This window comes from Rhamphochromis longiceps, linkage group LG7 (genome assembly GCF_057381845.1).
Source record: "Rhamphochromis longiceps isolate RC_006_pf linkage group LG7, R_longiceps_female_GT1.1, whole genome shotgun sequence".
Classification (NCBI taxonomy): Eukaryota; Metazoa; Chordata; class Actinopteri; order Cichliformes; family Cichlidae; genus Rhamphochromis; species Rhamphochromis longiceps.
In genome coordinates, this window is record NC_140563.1 from 50,097,530 (window position 1) to 50,120,589 (window position 23,060).

Genomic DNA, 23,060 nt, shown 5'->3' on the forward strand with positions numbered 1-23,060 from the left:
TGAGCTTTGTTATGTGCATTTATGAGCAAACTCTTGGTATAAATACCTGTCCTTCGAGGAAGGAAACAGAGGACAAGGGGATAGAGTCCTCTTTAAGCCAGAAACATTCAATGTGTGTGCTCAGATGTTCGACCTTTACACTCGAGCTTCATTTTTATGGCAAAGGTTTAGCTTAGCAGCTGTTTGGGCTCTTGTGTGCTGCAGACACTTCCTGGATGTTATATCACGATTCAGTGTGTTTTTCATTTAAGTTTCGCAGAACAGTTAGAAGAAAGAGAGATGGCATATACGTAGGTCCTGAAAAACTCTTGCGGATGTTTTCCATATTTGTATATTGCTGGGAAGGTTGGAGCATTTTATTATGTCTAGGATTCTCTGGAATCTCTGTGTATCTAGCTTTCTCCAAATATTTTAACGAAAACAGCCACTCCCTTCAAAATATTCCAAAAAAATTCCCTCCCATTCATGAAGAAACAAGGAAAAAAACAACAGTAATACCAGATATTGCCTCAAAATGAAGTGAAACCTCAGGTCAACCGAGGCCTGCTCCCTTCATGTAGTCATCACAGATTATAGTTACAAATGCAGACAAATTCAGCCACGAAGACACAGGTGCACAGATAAAGACATAAGACTCTCTCTGCAGCTTCAGGGACATCACGGTGTAATATAAACCAGTTTTTTAAGGCCTCCTGGTTTGGACGTGTGTTTCTGAGCTTCATTTAGATTATGTCATTTAGAAATAAAACTCCGGCATGTCACAATGTGTCTTATTTCTGCAAACATGCAATAGTTGTCAAGACAAACAGTGGCTAAGGTTCAGCCAACGCGTTACAGCCAGACAAAACTAAAGAACATTAAGAGAGGCAGTTCCGTCTGCCAGTGCTGTATCCAAAAAAGGGGGGAAAATTCTCCCTGATGAAAATGATTTCACAGGAACACATAAAAAACAAACTACGGAGTGCATCTTCCAAATGCCTGGATACCTTTGTGTTTTCCAAACCTCCCACTGAGAAAACAAAAGACTCTTGGAAAGGTCATTCTTTCTGCTAAAAATAATACACTCAGAATGAAATAATCAGATGGTTGCAGACCATAATTTTCTCTGTAGCAGCGAGCAGGGGATCTTAACATTCTTTCTTTGCGTCTGTTGCTCTTACTTCAGCTTCAGCTATCTCCAATTATTATCACTTATTATAATGTAATTAAAGGCAACTGTTTGGAAACACCATAAAAGGTAACTGAGCTTGGAAAATGTGTTTTTCCACTAGCTGATATATGTCTGGTAGAAGGAGGTTATTACCAACAGCAGTTGGAGCATGATAACCTCTAAACCCACTGTGTAGTCTAAGTTGACATTGCATAGACTGTGGCATCCAAGAACAACTCAGCTGTTCAAGGTTACAAGAAAAATAAATTAACCATGTCTGGACTATACTAGGGTGACAGATGTGCAGAAAATTATTGGCCACTGCACTGTTTTCTGCTGACACACCTATAGCCTAACAAAAGAGTTCACTTTAAAATTTCCCTAACAATTCGGGTTTAAAGATTCACCTGGAAGAGCAGGTATCAGGGCAATGCAAAAGAGCATCCGAACAGACGCCCAGACACTCAGCCTTGGCTTTTCATCAAATTATGTGTTTTGGCTAAAACCTTTTTTATAACAATGTGGCACACAATCAACCCTCTGGAATCAGTCGCACAGATCTGGTACACAGCTAAGGTCTCTCTGGATTGGATTTGTGCAAATGTATTGCTCAATTTCATGGCACTTATTTCAAACAGCTTAATTTTTGCCCTTTTGTTTTCATATGCTCTCTTGTGACACGCTGGTAACAGAGAGGCTTAGTAAATGAAGGAAAAATGCGAAAATCTGCTTCCAGAGCTCTGTGTAGCAGCAGAATATGTTGCTTTTAATTACATGAAAGTGTTTCATTGTGGTTAGAGGAAACTTTCAACATTTTGACAAGTGCACTTATTTATCTATGTGCGAATAAATGAAGAGTGAGACATCTTTGAAGTCTGTACGAACATGAAGCTATAGCCAGCAGCCTCTTAGTTTTCACTGACTGGAAACATGTAAAAAAAAACTTGTTTGACATGTTTAATTAGCAAAAATACAAGAGAGAAAAAGCCCCCAGTCACACACAGCCAGGCTGTTCTCCCCTATTTCCAAACAGATTTTAAACCGAGTAAGCTAACGGCCCCCTGGCTCCAACTTCATTTAGTGCATCTGTTAGAGTAGTACTGATCTTCTTATCTCACTGTCTGCTACAAAGCAAACACGCATGTTTCTTAAACATTAGAATAACCTTAAAACAATTCATTGTATTCTTCTCCTCTGTAAGAGTCTCTTTTAGTAACTGCATAACATCCTGAATTGACAAACAATAAACAAGTGCTCTGCCTGTCATGCAGCCATACTAGGAATAAGATACAGCTGTTCATTGACTGCTTTTGTTTGGCTGTAAAGGTTCACTTGAAATAAGAACTTCTCTCTGTGGATCTATCTGCTGTCAACAGTTATAGCGACTACGTACAGTCATCCCGCTGTGCTGGCATCTGCAAAATAATCCAACATCTTTTTTTTTGAACAAGACTCACGCAACAAAACACTAAGCTCAGCTAAGCCACCAGCTGGCTGTAACAGAGTCAGCCCAAGCTCTTTACTCTCTCTGTAGCTTTTCCAAAGCGGTGTCTTTCTCTCAGACAAATTAAACTGAACTGTGATCACATCTTAAAAATGTTTAAATAATTCAAAACACAACACGATGAAATCGAGCTGAGAAACATTTCAATTACATGAGCTAGTAAAAGTGACACCTCAGGAAATTATAGCGAGCGTGGCTATCTGCGGCCTGTTACAGTAAACCTGATTACACCTCCATGTGTTTCTAACTCAAACCATTCTGATGGACAGAGGCCAGGTATTACGAATCCCCTTCAAACACAGATATTTCTGTGGAAGCATGCAACTTTCACTTCAGGGAAATGCTAAAAGAATCTTGCGGGGAATGATAGTCATTTAATTCCTATGTTATTATTCACAGATTTAACAGCTCATTACTTTAACTGTGAGGAAAAATCTGCTGAAAAACAAACTCTGCACTGCAAAAAAGCCATTCTACGTAAATGATGCCATAACAAGATGAAAAACTTATCTAAAGAAAAAACTGTTTTAAAGAACTAAGCTCCTGAAAGGTCAACCGATATCAAAATGTGTCTGAATTTTTGCTTTTGAATGCTAATATAGTTGGATAAAAATGGTGATGTATAAAGCAGATTTTCTCTGTCTCTCTCAGTAATACTGCAGAACCTTCACCTCATACAAAAAAACAACAACAAACTATTAATAGAAATACAAATACATTCCTCTAAACTCAAAAGGGTAGAATGGCTCTTTCAGATGATAAGTACCGAATTGCTGTATGAGTTTGGCTAATAAATAAATGCTGAATTCCAGCACATATTTACATGTATTTACAGTCATGCTTCTAGTGTAGCTCTAATAAACTTTGGTTTACACTGAAAAACACAATTACTCTGTATAGTTCCATGAAATGTTGTACCACTGCCGGGTTACGCTTCCAAATGATGCTAATGTGCTGAAGTCAATTCAATTGGACCGCACTCGAAAGATAGTTTGCAGTGAGTAGGACTGAGTGAACGTAAACAACAGTGTCCGCAAATGATGATGAAAGATGTTTGTGGTGCTAGGAAACTCTAGATGTTTTACTAAAATCGAAACCCAGTAAAAAATTACCAGAAAAAAAGATCAAACGTGAAAACATAACTTGACTCTGAAGCAACATCGTCTTCCCTGTAATGCTAACTCTGCACAGTGTGCTGCAGATAGGGCTGATAAACATGTAAACATAGTGCAGAAGCTGCTCTGATAAACAAACTGTGTGTTGACGCCACCATTAAATTACTCCGGCGTCGGTTTTAGAATGACGTTCTTCAAAAATGAATACAATACACATCTAAATCAATGGATCTGTGACTGATTATATGAAGCCAGAGCAATATATCACATGGTTCTACATAACTACTAAACATCATGACATTAGCAACATTAGCAATTACTTCAAAAAACTGTTATACCTAAATTATTTAATTATTATTTATTTAATTTGTTTTGCTTTTTAACAACTGTAATACGGTTTTTGGGTGTCTTGCGTTTTTTGCCACGTGCTCTTATACAAACACAGGACTACAAGCGTTTGCCCTGGAACAACTTGTACTATTGCCCGTTTTCAAAAACTCCCAAAAAAGGTAGGGGGAAGTGGGACTATCCAAACTTGTCTTTTCTCCCAGGGTGCTGCCTCGATAGTGCAGCCAGAAAGCACGAAAAGAATTACTACTGTACCTGTGCTAGTCTCATATCACTGGAAAACACACTCAGTCATCACGCAAACGTTGTTCTAGGGAGCGATCAACGTTGAAAATCGTGCCTGGTCCAACTTCCTCAGATGTTTCTTCTCATGTGCTCCTCAGCCACAGCGCTGCAGTGTGAAAACAGCTACTGACTATTACGTGTAGGTGTTAAGTAGTTACTGTATTTTTTTCTGCTTTCAGCATATGTTCATGATAAGAAAAGAGTAATCAAATGGAGATGTGAGGAATGTGAGGTTAGCCCGCTCGAGGCTTTCTGGTGTTTGTGTTATTTTTATGTTGCAGTGAAACGGAATTTTCCTTCCAGCGACTGCACATAGAAATTAGCCAACAATGGCTTACTCATGTTCTGATTATTGCTGGGCGCTGCGTGTAAATGTGCAAATAAAATGCACATTTATGGGGAGAAGAAGGTAAGATGAGGACAACGATAAAGGACAGCAAATTTAGGCGGGCTGGTATTATGTAGCTCCAAAACTAGTGTAATAAAGTCTGCAGAAAGGGACTGAGCCACTGACGGCGGCGGCAGTGATGATTATCGTTAAAATAAATGACATCTGACTTACAAATATTGAAATTCAGTAACAAATGAAAAAAATTCTCAACGGAAGGGGAAACATCTGTCGAAAACCACAAAACCTGAGGTCCCTCTTCCAAAATGTGTTATTAACATCGCGCGTTGCAGCTGTTTACAATTTAAAATGACTGGTATGGATGTGTGTTTTTACTGAGGTGGTGTCGAGCTGCTGTCCTTCAGGACTGACAAATTAGTTGCATATTATTTCCACTAATGGCAGAAGAAATTGCAGCTTCAAGTGGTCTAACGACAAATAACAAATGATCAAAAAGGACATCAAGGTGAAACATTCAAACTACTTTAATTATGTGATGAGCTTGTCAAGAAGTTCCTGTTTCACTGTAATAGGTATACAAACATCGTTTTAATGTATAGTGTGCTACAGTGTAATTTTTATAAACAACATCGGGGTATTTTAAAATAACATACTGAGTAAAACTCGAGCCAAGAAATGGGGCAGAAAAGCCACAGCATGAGGTGTACTTATCACCACATCCCTTAACCAAAGCAAAACCACAGCGTGACCAAAGCGTGACCACACTTCGGTTCTCTGCGGAATGAGCCAGATGCACGAATGAGCATCAGCCAAGAGAAACAAGAGCAGGCTTTAAAGAAACCAAAATGTCGAGCAAAAAATGGCTGATACGTGTTTTAGAGGAGGAAAAAAGTGCCTGTGATTTGCAAAATTAGGCTGAATGTGAAAACAGACCACACACAAAAGTCTTAAAGATCAGCTGACAGGTCATTACATGTAGAATGGATTATCATTTAGAAAAAACCCGTGCAAAATGCATTCTTTAACACCTGATTTATTCAAGCAAGAAAAAGGGAGATATTCAAAAAGATAATCAGCCAGTACATAAGAAATACTGATGAGAGCAATCAAATTTAAGTGTCCTCCATATGCTTTGACACGCTCTCCAATAACTGCTATAGTGTTTAAGTCTTTAAAAGAAGTGAAAATGCTCCACATGCTGTTGTTGAACTATTCAGCAAAATAAAATAAAAATAAAAAGTCTACAGGCTTAAGGACACATTTTAAATTATTTGAACTTTCGGGTGAGGCATGTTTTGTGTTACAGTTTTCTTTCAAATGGAAACAGATGGTAAAATGCATGTAAGGAACCAAATCAAATTACAATCTGTCCAGTAATGCTGTAAATGTTGAAATAAGTCTGATCAGGATCGGGAAAGCATGTTTCTAATTATTCAAAGAAAGAAAATAAGAGAACAAAGGCAATGAACTAATAAAGGGAGCCTCCTAATTCCAAGTGTATTTAAAGATCATGTGTCATGAATGCTGATTTGAACCTTTAGCACATGACATTTTTTATATCAACAGCAACTGAATCAACACATAATCTATAATACTGATATAACAGTTTGGTGTTATGTGCTGAAGACAAAGGAGAGGAGAAAGGATGTTTGTTATTGCTGGTGCTTTACATCTGTCACTAAAGAATGCTCCTTAACACTAACATGTCCTCCCCTGCAATCACTATGATAACTTACACATGACTGTATCTACCTAAGCGCTAAGGAACGGGACCGGGACACTTCCTTTACCGTATAAGGCGCATCACTAAGCTGCTTACCCTAGGGTGAGCTATTAAATACAAATACATATCTATAATACTTGCATGGGACAGAGAAACAAAATAAAGTAGAGGTAATGATAACATTGGTGGAAAAAATTGATGCACAAAATACATTTACTGGGTTTTGGAAAATAAGCATTCAGACAATTGTATTTAAGTAAATATGTATTAAAATTCCTTGAATGACGAGGACAAGCCAACAGAACAGATAGGCTGTGTAGGTCACAAGGGGGCCCTACGAATAGGGAAGTAGGTTCAAAGCAAATGCAGTGATAGAATCAGCAACAAGAGGGACAGGATACAACCTACGAATATCAGGTTATCCACGGCAGATTTATTCAATGATCCCCAGCAATGATGATACAGCACACTAGCATTATCTACTTTGAAACACCAGATGATTAAACATGAGTCATCTACAAACAATAAAGTTATGCAGGGTCCAATGGGAGCAGTACGAGTCAAGGCACATAACTATGGTGACATGAGTGAAAAGACCTGTCCTCTAGTTCGTATGCTAAAAACATGCGCCAATAATGTTAAAGTGAGGAAACCTCACAAAGCAAGCAGGACATGCTACAGATTTCTTTCTTTCTTTTTTACCACTTTGTGGTTGAGGTAGACACACGCACCTACATGTCCTTCTAAATCGAGTTTCTTCTCCATAAAAAAAAGTACCCTGGAGGTCCTGGTTAGAGTGGCCCTCCAACTTGCTGAACATACTTCTATACTTTACGTCTCCGCGTTTCCACTAGGGTCCCAGTGACGTAAATTTTGTTATTGGATGGTAAGCATTAGAATTTAACCAACTGTGTATGTACCCAGGCAACGGACTTGAAGAGGACTTCAAAGAAGTATAACAGCAATGTCTGTGTCTGCAACAAAATATAATCCATGGCTAAGAAAGCAGCTAAGAAACCCCCTGAGCGACCGTGGCTCAGGGGGTTGGGAAGCGTATCTGTAACCGGAAGGTTGCCGGTTCGATCCCCGGGCTCTCTGTCCTGGTCGTTGTGTCCTTGGGCAAGACACTTTACCCTACTGGTGTTGGCCAGAGGGGCCGATGGCGCGACATGGCAGCCTTGCTTCTGTCAGTCTGCCCCAGGGAAGCTGTGGCTACAACCGTAGCTTGACTCCACCAGTGAGTGAATGAATAGTGGCATTGTAAAGCGCTTTGGGTGCCTTGAAAAGCGCCATATAAATCCAATCCATTATTATTATTATTGAATAACAATCGCAGTGCAAGATTCTTCCTTGGGAAGCTGCTGAATGATGAAAAGGACCACCACAACAGGAACAAGGCCACCAAGTTAGTCAGCAGCGAAAACATGAAACAGGAAAGACCAGGGCTGGCTGATTAGCAGTGACTGAACTTTCACAATAAGGAGATTTTCCACTAATAAAGTGATTGTGGTTGGGACTGGAGGGGTGACACCAATAAAAATGTTAACGCATTTTGGACGATCATTCATATATGTGAGTGTCCTGCCCAGGTACTGTCTATATGTGAAAAACTCTTAATATTCGGCCGTCCACTATAAACCTGCCTCAGCTCAGTCAGGCAATGTGTGAACAGAGTGAATGAGAGTGAACAGGGCACAAGTATAAGTTACTGGGTTGACCATGCAAACTATGTGCAGTAAGGCTATTGTAGAGGCCCGGGTTTGAATCTGCCTCAAGGCCATTTACTGCATGTTTCATCCTCTCTGCTCTTACTCTCAGCTTTACTATCTAAATAAAAGATAAAATGGATTTGAATAAACTCCAAAGCAAGATCATATTGAATTTTAGAGACACAGAACTAATTGCTGTTGATATGTTGCATTTTTTTATTTTTTCTGAGAAAAGTGTACGATTACCTGAATGTTGCTGTTAGAAACATTCTCTGTTGGGGTTATTAGTGTAGAGGATTTCTTAGCCTGCACATTTTTTAAATCTCGTTTAAACTATATGGATATAGTTTGTCTGACATCATCCTGTATCCCATGTGAAAGTGTGTCTTAAAATCAGTGGCATAGAGTCCCACGCAACACATCTAGCCAGTTTCTCAGACATGGCTTGAAAATCATTTTTAGTCTCTAACCAGCCTTAATCCATGTCTGGGAAACTGAACAATATTGGTTTTTTTATGTATTTTTTTGGCTTTGATTTTTAATATCAAACCAAGAATTTTAAAGAACTCTTTTTCCAAAAGAGGATTATTTCAATGAAAATTACTCTTAATAGGGAAAAGCCTTTCTTCAAAACAACAAACATCAAGGTAATTTATCTCTGACAAATGACCAATGAGCTTCTTATGACGTCAGTTTGATGATGTCTACACCAAAACCTACTTTTATGATTTCCCAAATCATTATGTTTTTTTAACCATTATGCTTCAGTTCCTCCAAGGGGTGGAAACCATGATTTATAATTGAAGAGAAGAGAGGCGTTCTGGATATTCACTTTGCAGACATTGTCATCTGAAGGACTGAATGATGAACTTGTCCTCATGTAATGTTGTAGTTTCGTGATGACCTTATATAGATGTACAAATGTGCATTAACACCGCTTCTCTATACCTGACGCAGGTCGCACAGCTGGATAAAAATAATGGTGAGCGGGGGCAGTGTGAGGAGGTTATATGATATATTTCTCTACTCAAATCATTATGTTAAAACTGAATAAGATTAGCAGCATTGGCTCTTCTGGCCCACAACAGAAAAAAGATTTGTTTCAGTTCAAAAGAGAACTAAGTAATGAGCATAGTTGAATAAACAATGATGGATTTACAATTAGGTCTATACGCACAGAAAAGTCCATGCAGGTGCACCTAATCCCTCCTTTTCAAGAGTAATGTATTTACCAAAGTGGGACATGCACACAAGGAGATAATTCATCATAGCTGTAGATGAGCAAAAAGACCAGGCAACAGAGCCATGCACACAACAACCTACCGGGTACACTTTTAACTTTGTACAACATCTGGCAAAATTGAAATTATTTATTCTGAAAAGAAGAAGAACTGGCACTATTGTAAACTTTGAAAGCTGTAATGTTATAAAATCATAAAAGAATGTGTTTGTAACAGGGAACATCACGTTTTGACGATTCCTGTTGTTGAGTCTAAATAACGCTTATAAGAGTGGCTATGAAGGAATATGTACAGATTGGATATTCTGGATCATTTCTAGGACTTCCATGCAACCTACAAGAAAAGAAATCATGGGCCATGAATGTGCTGTCAGACTTGGTGAGAAGGTAATTTGCTGGAAAAGAGAGACTTTTCCAGCAAATTACCGGTATAAATTAGAACTTATTTTATACATCAACAACACAATTTATTTCGCCAGCCAAGACCTAATTTTCTGTTCCGTATCAGGAATCAAAAGTGCGTTGGGTTTATCACAACTTGTAGTGTTATGACTGTGCTATTTTTTTTGTTATCATTGGCAAGCTCCGTTTCAAGCTTGTTAATCTAATAAAAGTTGCAACTGTGTTTTTAAAGTGCATTAAGTAAATCTGAAAATACATCAGTTTAATTAAGATTTTTTTAATTTTTACAATTACATTTTTTCCCCCGAAGTGACCATACCTAAAAACCAAAAATATTTTTTACTCGTTTTTTATATCCATGCCCTCTACAACCACCAAGAAACAAATTCAAACCACAATCACAAACAAGCCCCGACTTAAACCAAGTGGTTATTGTGTAACAATTTCAAATAAAGGTCTTCTGCCTTTGCAGATCTACTCAAACCAAAACAAAGTCTTAACCATCACTAAGTAAATCATGTTTATGCTGGAATAAAAAATTTTCAGTTTCAGTTTTTGAAGTTATTGTATAGCTAGCAAAGGTACCAGTTCAGCTGCTTATACTTAATTCTGGAGTACAGTTTGTTGGTTTTTGGAGCTTTGATTGAAATAAATTAGGAAATAAATGATAATTTATTTCTACCGCCTCACTGAATCAGACAACAAATTATTGGCTCACAAAGATCCAGCATTCAAACAGTCGACCCCAGAAACAAAAAAATAAATAAAAAGTTATAGTTACTAATCATTCATTTGATTTCACTTAATATAAAGCAGGGTTTAAATGAGATAGACTAGGAGCTTAACTGGGCAGCTGACTTCCTCCTCCTCTTAACATCTTTTTAATGTTCAACAGTGTGGGAGCTGTCACTGGAGAGCAAAAAAAAGCAAACAAGAATTCACAACATAGTGTGCATTAAAGCAGTCTGCTACACTTAACAGGCTTCATACCCACTTTCTGGCTCCTGATACAAAGCAGATGTTGATATCTTTTTCTCTGACAGGACATTATGCATCATTTCAGGCATTTGGTTTATTATTATGGAATATATCTAACCACACTCTCATGACTATGTCAGTCATAGAGATCATATATTCAGTACTTTTTAAAGGCAAGGGTTTATGACATTTTAATACCAGAGCTTGTGGTCAAATACCCATTTTACAGTGTAAAATGGGTATTTGAGTTGTAGTTGAGGTAATACAATGTTTTAAATGATTCTCTCTCAGCTTTCCACTTTATTGATGGTGGTATATTTTTAGAGTTTTCATCAACTTGAAATTACAACTTGTTCCCCTAACTTTCTGATATTATTTAATTGAAAACATGCAAGTAAAGTTTCACTGATTGTGCACTGTGTGAAACTGAAATCTGTTGGGTTGATCTGGCTTGTTAACTTAAATAAATCACGTGTTACCCACTGACTTAATATAGGTTGTTCTTCTAACTTCCTCTTTTCTCTTACCTTAGTATCAAAATATGACAATATGGAGCTGGTTAAGGTAAATAATTTCAAGCATCTGAAATTATTGAAATCATTTTGAACCATCTTATCTATAGTTTTGCATCTACTGGTTTCACTGCCAGTGCTGATGAGAAACAGCTTGGACGTGTTTCATGCTCTTTCCTCATACGACTCAATTTATTGTAATGCATTTTTGTTTTTGTTCAAAGACAAATAGCTTATTATGTTGTCATGCCTAAAAATATTTGGCTTAAATATATAATATTTACGCCAAACCTAAAACTGTTTTGTGTTTCTGCTTTAATAATTTATAACGCGCCTCTTTTGGAACAAATGGAGAAAAAAAATAGAATAACAACAAAACAAGATGTGGTTGTGTGCTACAGTTCTCCAGTTTCTGGAATTTATCTTCCAAAATCCTTTTACTTGGACTTCTCTTTAGTTTCTGGTATCCATAAACGAGTAGGAAGACTTGATTAGTCCCACATAGTATACGATGGATGGGTTTGTAGGTAATAGAGAGACAACCCAAAACTAGGTGTAATGATTCTCAGCTAGCCTACTTTTTTTCTGTCTTATTCATCAGTTTTCCATCGCCGGATGTTCATTCCTTAGTCTCAGAATAATCACTGTGCAATTAATGCCTCATTATATTGTATCAATGTGTTGTTACAGATAGAAGACCGGTATGCAAAGACATTCAACTGTTGGAAAATTGAAGTAAAGACATATATCCAAAGGGCTCTACCCAATCAAATAGTTTACAATAGTGAATGTTTGCCTGCGGCTCAGTTGACTTTCATTTAGTAATATCCTAACACGGGGGCTTTTCTGAGTCACATTTTTTTCCATCATGGAAATTTCCTGAATGACACTACACATATGTTGTCTATAAATCTAGGTTCATTCTGTTTTTCAGTCCAAAACATTTACAACATCATAAGAACCATAGTAGCCCAGAAGAACAAAACATCATTTTACTAGGGTCTGCTAAACTGTGCTGCAATATATCCTTCATGGATCATTGGAGGGACAACAGTATGGAAACAATGCCCTGCAAAATGTATTTCTTGTGTTGAAAGCTATTTGAATTGGGAGACGGAACAGAAGTCCAAGTGAGAGGATTATTCCAAGGTGCAGAATAGATTTAAATATGATGTGAAAAACAGATTTAAAACCAAAGGAAACAAGGGAGACTTAAGGTCTTTTGGCCAAGCTGAATAATCAGGCTGAAGTGATCACTTCACTGGAGCTGAGCAGCACCCCCAGCTGTGCCCGAATATGACTTGGAATTACAGCATAAATCAGGAACTGATTTATGGTGTAGTGAGTAGACAATGCTTCTCATTCCTGTTGGCACATTTGTGCATTTCGTGATTCACTAAAATACAAGGAGTAATTGATACTTACAGGAAATGCAACCAAAAGAATCCAGAGAAGTTAACTGGAAATAAATGACTGGACATTTATAGGACACAAACAGCGCTGTTTGGATCAGCCAAGTGCATATGTCATGACTATGATGTCCCACTTGGGGGGGGGTTAGACTCAGTTTTATTGCTGTGTAAGGCAGAGTTTCCCCGGACTTCCAAAAAAGGAAGAAAAGGTAGAGGGAACACAAACTGCTAAGTACCACCAGAATTGTTTGGAAAAATAACAAAGCAACAATTACACATGCCCCACATCAATTATATGTAACTGTTACAGCTGTATAGTGGAACTAAAATCGCACTGCCTGTGTTCTGCTTCTTCTCCAGAGAAGCATTTCCTTTGCAGGCTAGGCAGGGTTGACATCATATAGACAATAAATCAAGCCAATGTTATAACTGTTTCTTGTACCTTCTTGTCACCCTAAGAAAAGTTATAAACAAAGATTATTAATGTGTCTCAATCCTATGATGTTTTACATACTGGACCTGGCTCTCTTCTTGGATTGTCAGAGAACTCACACTTCAGTATGGAAAAACATCTACAACCTGAATAAACGTATGAATACACGGTACAAAAACAATCAAACAACCTGCCTTTGTAGTTTGTGAATTGGCCTAAAATAGTGCAAGCTCAAAAGTTATACTCACTAAGAGCTTCTGTAAAGTATACATCTACTGGGCACTTATTAAGTACGTGTTGCCGATACTTGCCTTCAGAACTGCTTTAATTCTTCATCGTCCATATTCAATAAGTTTTGAAAACATCCCTCAGAAATATTGATCCAGCCTCATAGTTGCTGCTAGGGGTGGGTTTTTATAATCGATTTATCGATTAAAATCGATTCTGGCTTGGATAATGTAAAATCGATTCATTAAAATCCTGAATCGATTTTTTAATATAAATTTATTTTGCCCGAAATGCCAGAATCTCAGGTGAAATCTCACAAAATTTCAACCACCACCAAACAGCTAAGACAGTAAATGAGAGCAGGAACACGGATTCTGCACAAAGACTTAAACACACAGCGCGACCCGCGGACCAGAATCAGTTAGATGTCGCCTTTCTCACGGTCGGGGCTGAAAGCCGACAGCTTGCTGATTCTGATCTGTCGGCGGGTCCGCGCTTTGTGTTCACGCCCTTTATGCGCTGATTCTAAAGCTGTTAGTTTGATGCCTCGAACCAGCAGCAAAAGAAGATCCAAACTATGCTTCACATAAACATCGTCATGTATTCACTCTGACTTTTACTGTTTTGCTTCGACCAAGATTCACAGCTCTCTCTCTCTCTCTGTGTACTTCAAGAACAGTTTCCCGTCTAAAAATCTGTTTTCTTCATTATTCGCTTACTTGTTACGCACAAGACTACCGTTGTTTACAGCGCTGTCGGCCGACGTTTTTTTTTTTTTTCGTTTTATATACTTCCGAAAAGAAAACCTAATTTCTGCTGTTCAATACTGAACAAATTTAAACTTTTTAAAATTATGCAAAATGCTTAGCCGTGTCTCTAATAAAACCGCTGTAACTTCAGATTACAATCATGTGTTGATTAATGGTTTTCTTTCGTTTTTGATGTACTGCAGAATATTTTTATAAAATCCCAGGCCAGGAAAATCACCTTCATGTTTTTCTGTGTTTTATCCTCAGCTACTTTGACACAAAGGCCTCTGCTGTGATGCTCACACCTTTGATAAAGTCTTACGTGTGTCAGCTTCCTTTTTATAGATACAAAAATATGTAAATGTACTTATCTGAATTATAATATTTCTGTCAAAATTTCCCAGATTCAAATCAAGTAGAATCGAATTAAATCGAATCGTGAATCGAATCGATCCGGGACCTTGTGAATCGAAATTGAATCGATTCTAGAAATCAGTGACGATACCCAGCCCTAGTTGCTGCACATCCATGATGCAACTCTCCCATTTTGCAACATTCCAAAGCTGCTCTGTTAAACTGAGATTTGGTGACTGTGTAGGGCATTTGAGTACAGTAAACTCAGTGCCATGTTCAAGAAACCAGTTTGAGATGATCTGCACTTTGTGACATAGTGTGTTATCCTGTTGGCAAGCAGCCATCAGAAGATTGTTATGCTGTGGTCATAAAGTGATGGACATGGTCATCAGGAAATTATCAAGTATGTTGTGGTCTTTAAATGATGCTCAAGAAAATATCCCCGGCACTATAACAACACAACTAGGTTCCTGAACAGGTGACACAAGGTAGGATTGATCCATCCATTCATGTTGTTTATACCAAATTCTGGTCTTACCATCTGAATGTTGCTGCAGAAATTGTTGTTGAATTCTGGAGAGGCTGTGTGAACTGTGACCTCAGTTTTCTGAGAGAAGACATACACTGATGGGAGTGTGGTCTTCTGCTGCTGCTTCAGAGATGCTTTTCTGCATATCTGTGTTGTGACATGATTATTGGAGGTATTGTTGCCTTCCTGTTAGCTCGAAGCAGTCTGGCTATTCTCCTTTGACCTCTGGCATCATTAAGGTATTTTGCACAGATCTGCTGCTCCTTGGATAATTTCAGACCATTCTCTGTAAACTCTAGAGAAAACAGTACGTTGTCTTAACTGTGACTACAGGTCTAAATGCACTGAGTTGCTTCCATGTGATTGGCTGATTAGATATATGCATTAACAAGCAGTTGAGCAGATGCACACAATAACGTGACCATCGAGTGTATTTTTCCAATGACTATGTCTCACAAGACATTATTTTCAACTGCTCAGCAAGAACTGGAAGGCCTTTAAATTTGTAACACTGATTCAAATAAAGCACGTTGCTTGATAATACTCCATGCAGTGTTCCAATAAATCAGAAATCAAGCTCAGCTCAAGCTAAGCCACAAAAAGAAAAATGACCTAATTTAGGAGAATTGATGTTTGAGCGTCAACAACTGTGGTTTCATAAAAAATACAGTATAACAGAAAACAGCACTGCTAAAAGAAACAAAAAACTTTGTCAACATAAACCCTGCTACTGGCAACAATTATGACATAAATTCTGGGTGTTACAATGTAACAAACAACACAACAGGCAGAAGATGCTGCCAAACAAACACAAAGCTCAATGTATCATGTTAATCAAACCCTTGTCTGTTATTTTGTAAGGCTTTTATGTTGCAATCCTATGTATTTTTTATTCAAATGCAACTCTACACAGCTTTTCCTGCCTTAGCTTTAGTATGAGCCAAGCATATCAAACGCTATGACTAGAAATGCAGAATCCTAATTCAGTACAACCCATAATATTGAAATCTTAATGTGAAACAACTCAAACAGAAAGTGAGAGAAGATCAGACCAGAAGCGAAACTGAGAGATATATGTGCAGAGACAAATGAGCCCTGGTACCAATTCTCCTCTGGTCCTGTTTTCTCAGTATGATCAGTGGTGCATCAGTGTTGTGCATACAGTGCCACTGCATGAGGAAAAATAGGTCTATTTTTCTTTCTGGTAAAAAATTCACTGTAAAATGCAAATTAAAGTAATACAATAGCTTCAAAAAATATATTGTGATGACTGCCCTGAAAAAAATCTTCATTGAAAGCATATCACGTTGACTAAAAGCTAGTCATACACACTACTTCTTTGTAACTTCTGCAACACCTCTGCTCACAGCCTTGTGGACTGTAAATTTCTGTGGTACTGATGCCCATCTAGCAACACCTTTTACATAAACAGCTCTTTCAACAGTGTTTAGCAAACCAACAAAATGTTCCGAGATGTGCAGACACACTGATACTCTACAGAGTGCGTAATGAATGCCATAAGCCTTTATTTTCCTTTGGCAGCTGAATCCTGCCAACTTAAATGGTGCTTGGTTCCCTTTGAAGAATGTCTCATTCATGCCAAGGCATAATAGCACTCTGCGACTGTATTTTGAGAAAAATGCAGCATGCAGGTTCATGCTATCAAATGCCAATCACTCTAGTCTTTTTTCCTAATAATAATAACTCTCTAGCATTATATTCTAGCATTTTTTAAAAGACGCAGTGACAAAGTGCTCCACAGTTTGAATAAAACCACACATTAAAGATAAGCATACATATTCCAGCTACAGTCACACATTCATTTAACATAAATACTTCCATCCATATTCCTTAGGTGTATACCATGTTTAAAGTAATGGGAGAAAGTGTAAGGATAGGCTAACCTATACAAATTAGTTTTCAGCAGTCATTTCAAACACACGACTGATTTAGCCGACCTGATAGGCTGAGGAAGGCTGTTCCAAAGTTCAGGAGCTACAACCTGAAAAGCATGATCACCTCTGGTTTTAAAATAAGAGTGTGGAACAGTTAAGAGACTGATCAGGCGATTGGAGAGGCCAATTACTGGAATAAGGTCTCAGTAGCGCTCATATACACACAGGGGCCAAGCCATGTAGGGCTTTATATGTTACTAATACTTTTTTTTTAAATTTATTTCTGAATTTCACTGAAAACCAGTGAAGGGCAGCAAGAAAAGCGGCGATGTGTGAGTGCCAGTTTGTTTTCATAAGCACTCGAGCTTGCTGCATTCACAACCAGCTAAAGATGGGCTTAGAAGGAATGGCCGATCTCCTTAGAGAAGCTGTCAGGGCCAAACCTGACAACCTCAGCTGACAGTGATTCACAGAGGTAGGAGCATCTGTTGAGGCTGTTGGGTTTAACAGAAATGTACAGCTGTGCATCATCAGCATAGAAATAGCTAGATATGTTTCTGAAGCTGTTAAGCAGATGATCTAGGGGTAACACATATAACCCTAATATTATGAGCAGTGATGACAGCAGCTACAGTTTCAGTTATTAATATGAACTCTGAAGTGTCTGTGTAAGTATGATAAAAACCGTTTGAGAGTAGTGCCAGAGATGCCAACCCAGCTTTGTAATGTTATTGGGAGTGAGATGATCAGTGGTGTCAAAAACTGACACCACCTTTATCCAAGTGCATCAGAATATCATTAGCAACTTCCAGTAAAGCTGTTTCAGTAGTGTGGTTTTGATTGGAATTTGTCAACGATACCATTTCCTTTAACCAGCTGAAGGTGCTGATGAGCGACAGTATTCTCAAGCCTTCTAGAAACGATTAGCAGTTAATAAATGGGCCTGTAAAATGTTATCTAAAACACTGAGATCTAGGGAGGTTTCTTTAAGCAGAGGGAAGATGCTGAGTGTTTTAAACTAATCTGGTGTGCAGCGAGATGAAAGGGTCTGATTTATAATAAAGAGAAGGCAGCAGTAAATGACAGGCAGAACCATCCATCCATTTCCTTCCGCTTATCGAATTCAAGGTCAGAAGGGGCTGGAGCATATCCCAGCTGACAAGAGGCAGGGTACGCTCTGGACAGGTCATCAATCTGTCACAGGGCTAACACGCAAAGACAGACAACCTGTCACGCCTCCAGTCAATTTAGATTGAACAATTAACCCAACCCTATGCATGTCTTTGAGAGGAACCTTGAGTACCCAGAGGAACCCACACAGACCTGTGTCAAACATGCAGACTCCACAAAGAAAGACCCAAGGCTAAATTCAAACCCAGGACCTTCTTGCTTGCTAACGACCACACCACCATGCTACTGCAGACTGGACTTCTTGAATAAATATGTAAATGATAACGTCAGCTGGGCAGGACGAATTGTACATGTGTGAGAATATATCAGTGAGCTGTCGTGGAAATCAGATTAAACTTGGGCAACGGGACAGGTTGAAAGAATCCAGACTTGAGCTAAAACCCGATGCCCCTAATCTTGCCAGCTAAGAAAACTTATAAATTCTTCACAGTCATCAGCAGACATGACAGGGAAAGCAGACTGAGCAGGATTAAGTAGTCTGTTAATGATGTTAAACAAGAACCTTGGACAGTGCAACTCATCTTATTCAGCAAATGAGATGCGAGTGGTTAGTAATTCCTTCGTGTGGATGTACTGAACATGAGATTGTGTTTATACATCCCCATTCAGCTATTCTATCCTCTTTCCTATGATGACTACAATGAACTTTGCTATCTGACCATTTTTGGCTGACAGACAGTTATCAGCTCACACTGTGCATGCGACCTGAAATGCACCCAGGACGCATTATCTTGGCTCTTAGCTAAAACAACTTTTCTTCTTTAAGTAAACATTGTGGGAAACAACTGTGGCTGCAGCCAATAACCGTAAACCAACATCGTTATGTTAAGAGTGTGTTTGAGATTTGGAGATCAAACAGGATGTTACTGTGTGCTTGAACCGCGGCCAGCAGTTTGTCAAGTGATGCAAAAATGGACCTCTCTAAAGTCTGTGAAATGTGGAGGAGACATCCAAAAGGCTGCCATTTCTTTACTTCTCAATGTTCTTTCCCAAAAGCACATACAGCGATAGAGGCTTCTATAACTCAAGCTCACTGACAAAATGTTTGAAATTACTTCCCTAAATAGGTCGTATGATTTTGCTTCCAAAGCTGCAGCACACCCACATTGTGAGCTCGAATCAAAACATAGAGCATTACCAAGCAAAGTGGTGTTTGAGCATTTAGTATCTGTCCAAGCCAAAATTAAATAAATTCTCAAGCATATATCTTAAAGGAACACCCTAAGGAGGTTTGTGTGGGTGGCGGTGCAGTCTGTAGTTGCCGCTAATTAAATGATTCAGCTTTGTGGAAAACTTACTCACACCCATGATGAACACTAACGGCATTTATTACACTCGGCTGCTTACATGAAATCTGCCCTGTCTCTTACACATTTTTAATATGACCATCTCTTTAAAGTATGTAGTGACAAGTATTTTTTTTATTATGCCTGTGAGGCACCCCTCGCAGTGAAGACAGATTAACTTAATCCAAAGCCTCTGACAGAAGTTTTGCTGCGGGGCATAGCTGTGTCCACTATGCCTGTGAACTGTCATAATTAGAGGCAGTCTCTGAGCACAGACAAGGCCAGTCTAAAGGCTTGTGTATGCCTATGAACTGCACCCACTGTCTACCAAATCAAAACCTTTTTATATGTCACATTAACAAATCCGAATCTGACATCATGCTGAGCTACGTGCATTGGCGCAGATTATAATTATAACCCTTTCACTCAAACATTCCCACAATCACAACTGCATAGAAGTATAAATCACTCCGCTGACAGTCTCTGCTGTACCTGTAACACGTCGTAACCTCTCCCGTTGACTTCACGCAGGGGTACTTTGTGGTAGAAATATTATTTTCCGAGCATTTCTCACTGCGGATGAAACATTTCGAAAGTAAAGTCATAATTTCATTGCACATAAACTGCAAGGACCTTTCAAGTTATTTTGGGTTCACATACACACACAATTTTACCCGTCAGTGGCATCCTCTTCTTGGTAGGACCAAAGCAAACCTCCTGAGAAGCACATGCAGGTGACGGTGAGCAGAAGAAGACTCCCGTTGTGTTTTAGCAGCATCTCCTCGGTCCGGTCACCTGGCGTCTGTTGACAGTCCGCACTTTTAGGGGTAATCTCCTCACTGCCGCAACTTCACACACACACACACACACGCCACACACACACACACCAACACACAAACACACAGTGGAGCGCAGAGAAACCCACCCACTCACCCAGCGCTTGTCGGTGTATAACCGCTGCTCATTCTTGATGTGCCACTGCAGGACCTGAACTCACTTTAACTTCCGCTGCTTCTATAATTAAAGAAGTTACGTTTTAAGACTAATTTAAAGTCTTTTAATTCTCCAAAATGTGTTTTAATTAAAGTAGAAGTAGTTTGTGCACCGAGGTAAACCTCTTGTAAATAGTGTCTCCTCGGTTAAATGTTGAACATTGACTGGCAAAACCCTAAACTCATTCAACACTTTAGAGCGCGCAGGCAAATGCACGTGCGCAAACACGCGCTCCGGAGCTACTGAGCGTTTTGAGCTTTGCTGCCACCACGCGGCTGTAAATAAAATAACACCTAATTAGTGTTCATCAGTTCAGTCACTTTAGGTAGGTGCACCTAATGTAGTATGTCTCTGTTCTCCTAATGTTATAAAGTTTTAACTGTAAACCTTCGTGATATTGTTTTTCTTTTAACTTTTAACTTTTATTTCACCCCATTTTGCCTTCAGACTTGTCTTAATTACTTGAGAATCTAGAAATTGTAATCCATGTTGAAATGATAGCATCATACAGTTGCAGCAGATGTTTTTAGTGAATAATCAATTACATTTTATTTATATAGCACCAAATCACAACAACAATCACCTCAAGGTGCTTCATTATTGTAAGGTAGAGACCTTAAAATAACACAGAGAAAACCTCGACTGTTGAACTCCCTTTTAGCAGGAAGAAACCCAGGGCAGCCTGTCCTGAGCAACCTCCTAGTGTGCCTAAAAGGTGGTCCAACTGTAAATAATGTCCTGTCTATCAGAAGATGAGCTTCAATATCTGAAGAAAAGTGCGTGTCCGTGATGCAAATTTCCCATTGCACCACATCTCAAAAATAGATGAGTTGGACCGAGACTATTGGCTGTCACGTTCAAGAAACCAGTTTGAGATGATTTGAGCGTTGTGACATGCCGTGTTATCCTGTTGGAAATGGCATTTTGTGAAAAATGCTGCAAAACAAACAAAGCTACACTAACTTTGTGTTTTTGAAATGTTGCTTTAAAATCCTGGGTAGCTTTGTCCTGGATAAACAGGTTAGCTTACAGTACTGTGGTGAATTCACAGTAAAGCACTGTGTTGGACTGATAATACAGTGGCTGTGTTTAGGTTATAGGAAGTGTTGCAGAGATGAATCTCCATTTAAGCTGATGATGATTAGATTAATTAACTGAATTCCAACTTTATACCAACTGCATACTGTCAGGTATAAGACAGGATAAACAGTATACTGTCAGTGTAGAGGATGGACTTCAGCCAAGATAGCTGTGAAACTGTATACATCTTGCTAAATTCAGTTGTGTAAATCCAGAAAGAGCCGCAGGTCAGCTGATCATAGCCTGTACACTAAGAAAATCTATTGATGCTCATGTTAGAAATTATTGTGAGCTGTGATTCTTTTCCCTACGCTGAGCCGCTACACAGAATCCCACTGTAACCCCTGACTGTACTCGTTTTATTGCTTAGGTGTGAAGGTAAAGTGACCATCTACAATGTAGGCAACAATGTAGATGGTGACTTATAACTGAAATCAGACAGCTATTTTTAAAAAATCCCCTTTCATCGCATGTATCATGCATAGGAATTTCAAGATTTGTATTTATTTATTTATTTTGGGGATCACGGTGGGCCCCCTGGACCACAAATGCAAGCCCTGACTTTTTGTCGTAAACACTATAAATATGAATTTCAGAAATGTTTTTATGTTGCTTATGCCAAATCCTGACCCCACCATCTGAATGTCACAGCAAAACTGAAAACTCACCAGGCCACGTAACATTTTTCCTGTCTTGAACTTCCCATTTTGGTGAGCCTGAGTGAACTGTAGCCTCAGTTTCCTGTCCTTTAATGACAGAAGTGGGAACCAGTGTGGTCTTCTGCTGCCATACAGTAACACATCTGCTTCAAGCTTCAGTATGTTTTTTGTGGAGAGATGCTCTTCTGCAACTCTTGAGTTACTGATGCTTTCCTATCTATCCATGGTCTGGCCATGTGTACATGTCTAAATCTTTTGAGTTGATGCCATGTGATTGGCTAATTAAATATTTACATTAACAGGCAGTTTTACAGATGTGTAACTAATATAGTGGCCACTGAGCGTATATAGGTTTGTATTATGCATTAAGTAGTCGAACAATCCCCACAATGGGGGGATAGGTTAATTGAACAATCTAAATTGCCCATAGGTGTGAATGCGGGAGTGAATGTGAGTGCGACTGGTTGTCTGTCTCTGTGTGTTGGCCCTGCGACAGACTGGCGACCTGTCCAGGGTGTACCCCGCCGCTCACCCTATGACAGCTGGGATAGGCTCCAGCGCCCTCCACGACCCTGAAAAGGATAAGCGGAAGTGAATGGATGGATGGATGGATAGTCAAACAAGTCAGTAGCATTTGCCTAGCACTTAAACCCCCGCGGAGCCATCATTTTGCGTTTCCACCTTTAAAAGCCGGAGAGCAGTCAAATGCTGGAAGTGGAAGCTAAATTGGCTAGTCATTCATATGTATATTAGGTTGTTACCTAGGAATTCTGGAGGGAGGGGAGTGGGGGTGTGTGAGCTAAAAGCTGTGAACTTCCCTTTTGTGTTTCATCTTGATGCATTCTCAATCATCCAGGGAAATAAATCTCCAAAAGTCACCAACTTGGAGTGTTACAGTTTGCCATCTTAGGGAGAAATCAACACACATGGGTGTAT

At 39.0% G+C, this 23,060-nt stretch overlaps 1 protein-coding gene across 3 annotated transcripts in view; it reads right to left on the minus strand.

The window, feature by feature from the left end:
• ccbe1 (collagen and calcium binding EGF domains 1) overlaps positions 1 to 20,580 on the minus strand; it is a 55,413-nt gene extending 34,833 nt beyond the window's left edge. For 2 of the 3 annotated variants that reach the window (XM_085414096.1, XM_085414094.1), the window contains exons 1-2: positions 20,067 to 20,271; positions 19,885 to 19,965 (exon numbers count right to left, since the gene is read on the minus strand). In XM_085414096.1, the coding sequence (XP_085270222.1) occupies positions 19,885 to 19,965; positions 20,067 to 20,170 (185 nt within the window). In that variant the 5' untranslated portion in view covers positions 20,171 to 20,271. Of the gene's footprint in view, positions 1 to 19,884; positions 19,966 to 20,066; positions 20,272 to 20,325 lie in introns of those variants that run through there. The other variant, XM_085414095.1, reaches the window with a different exon arrangement.
• Positions 20,581 to 23,060: the final 2,480 nt, after the last annotated feature.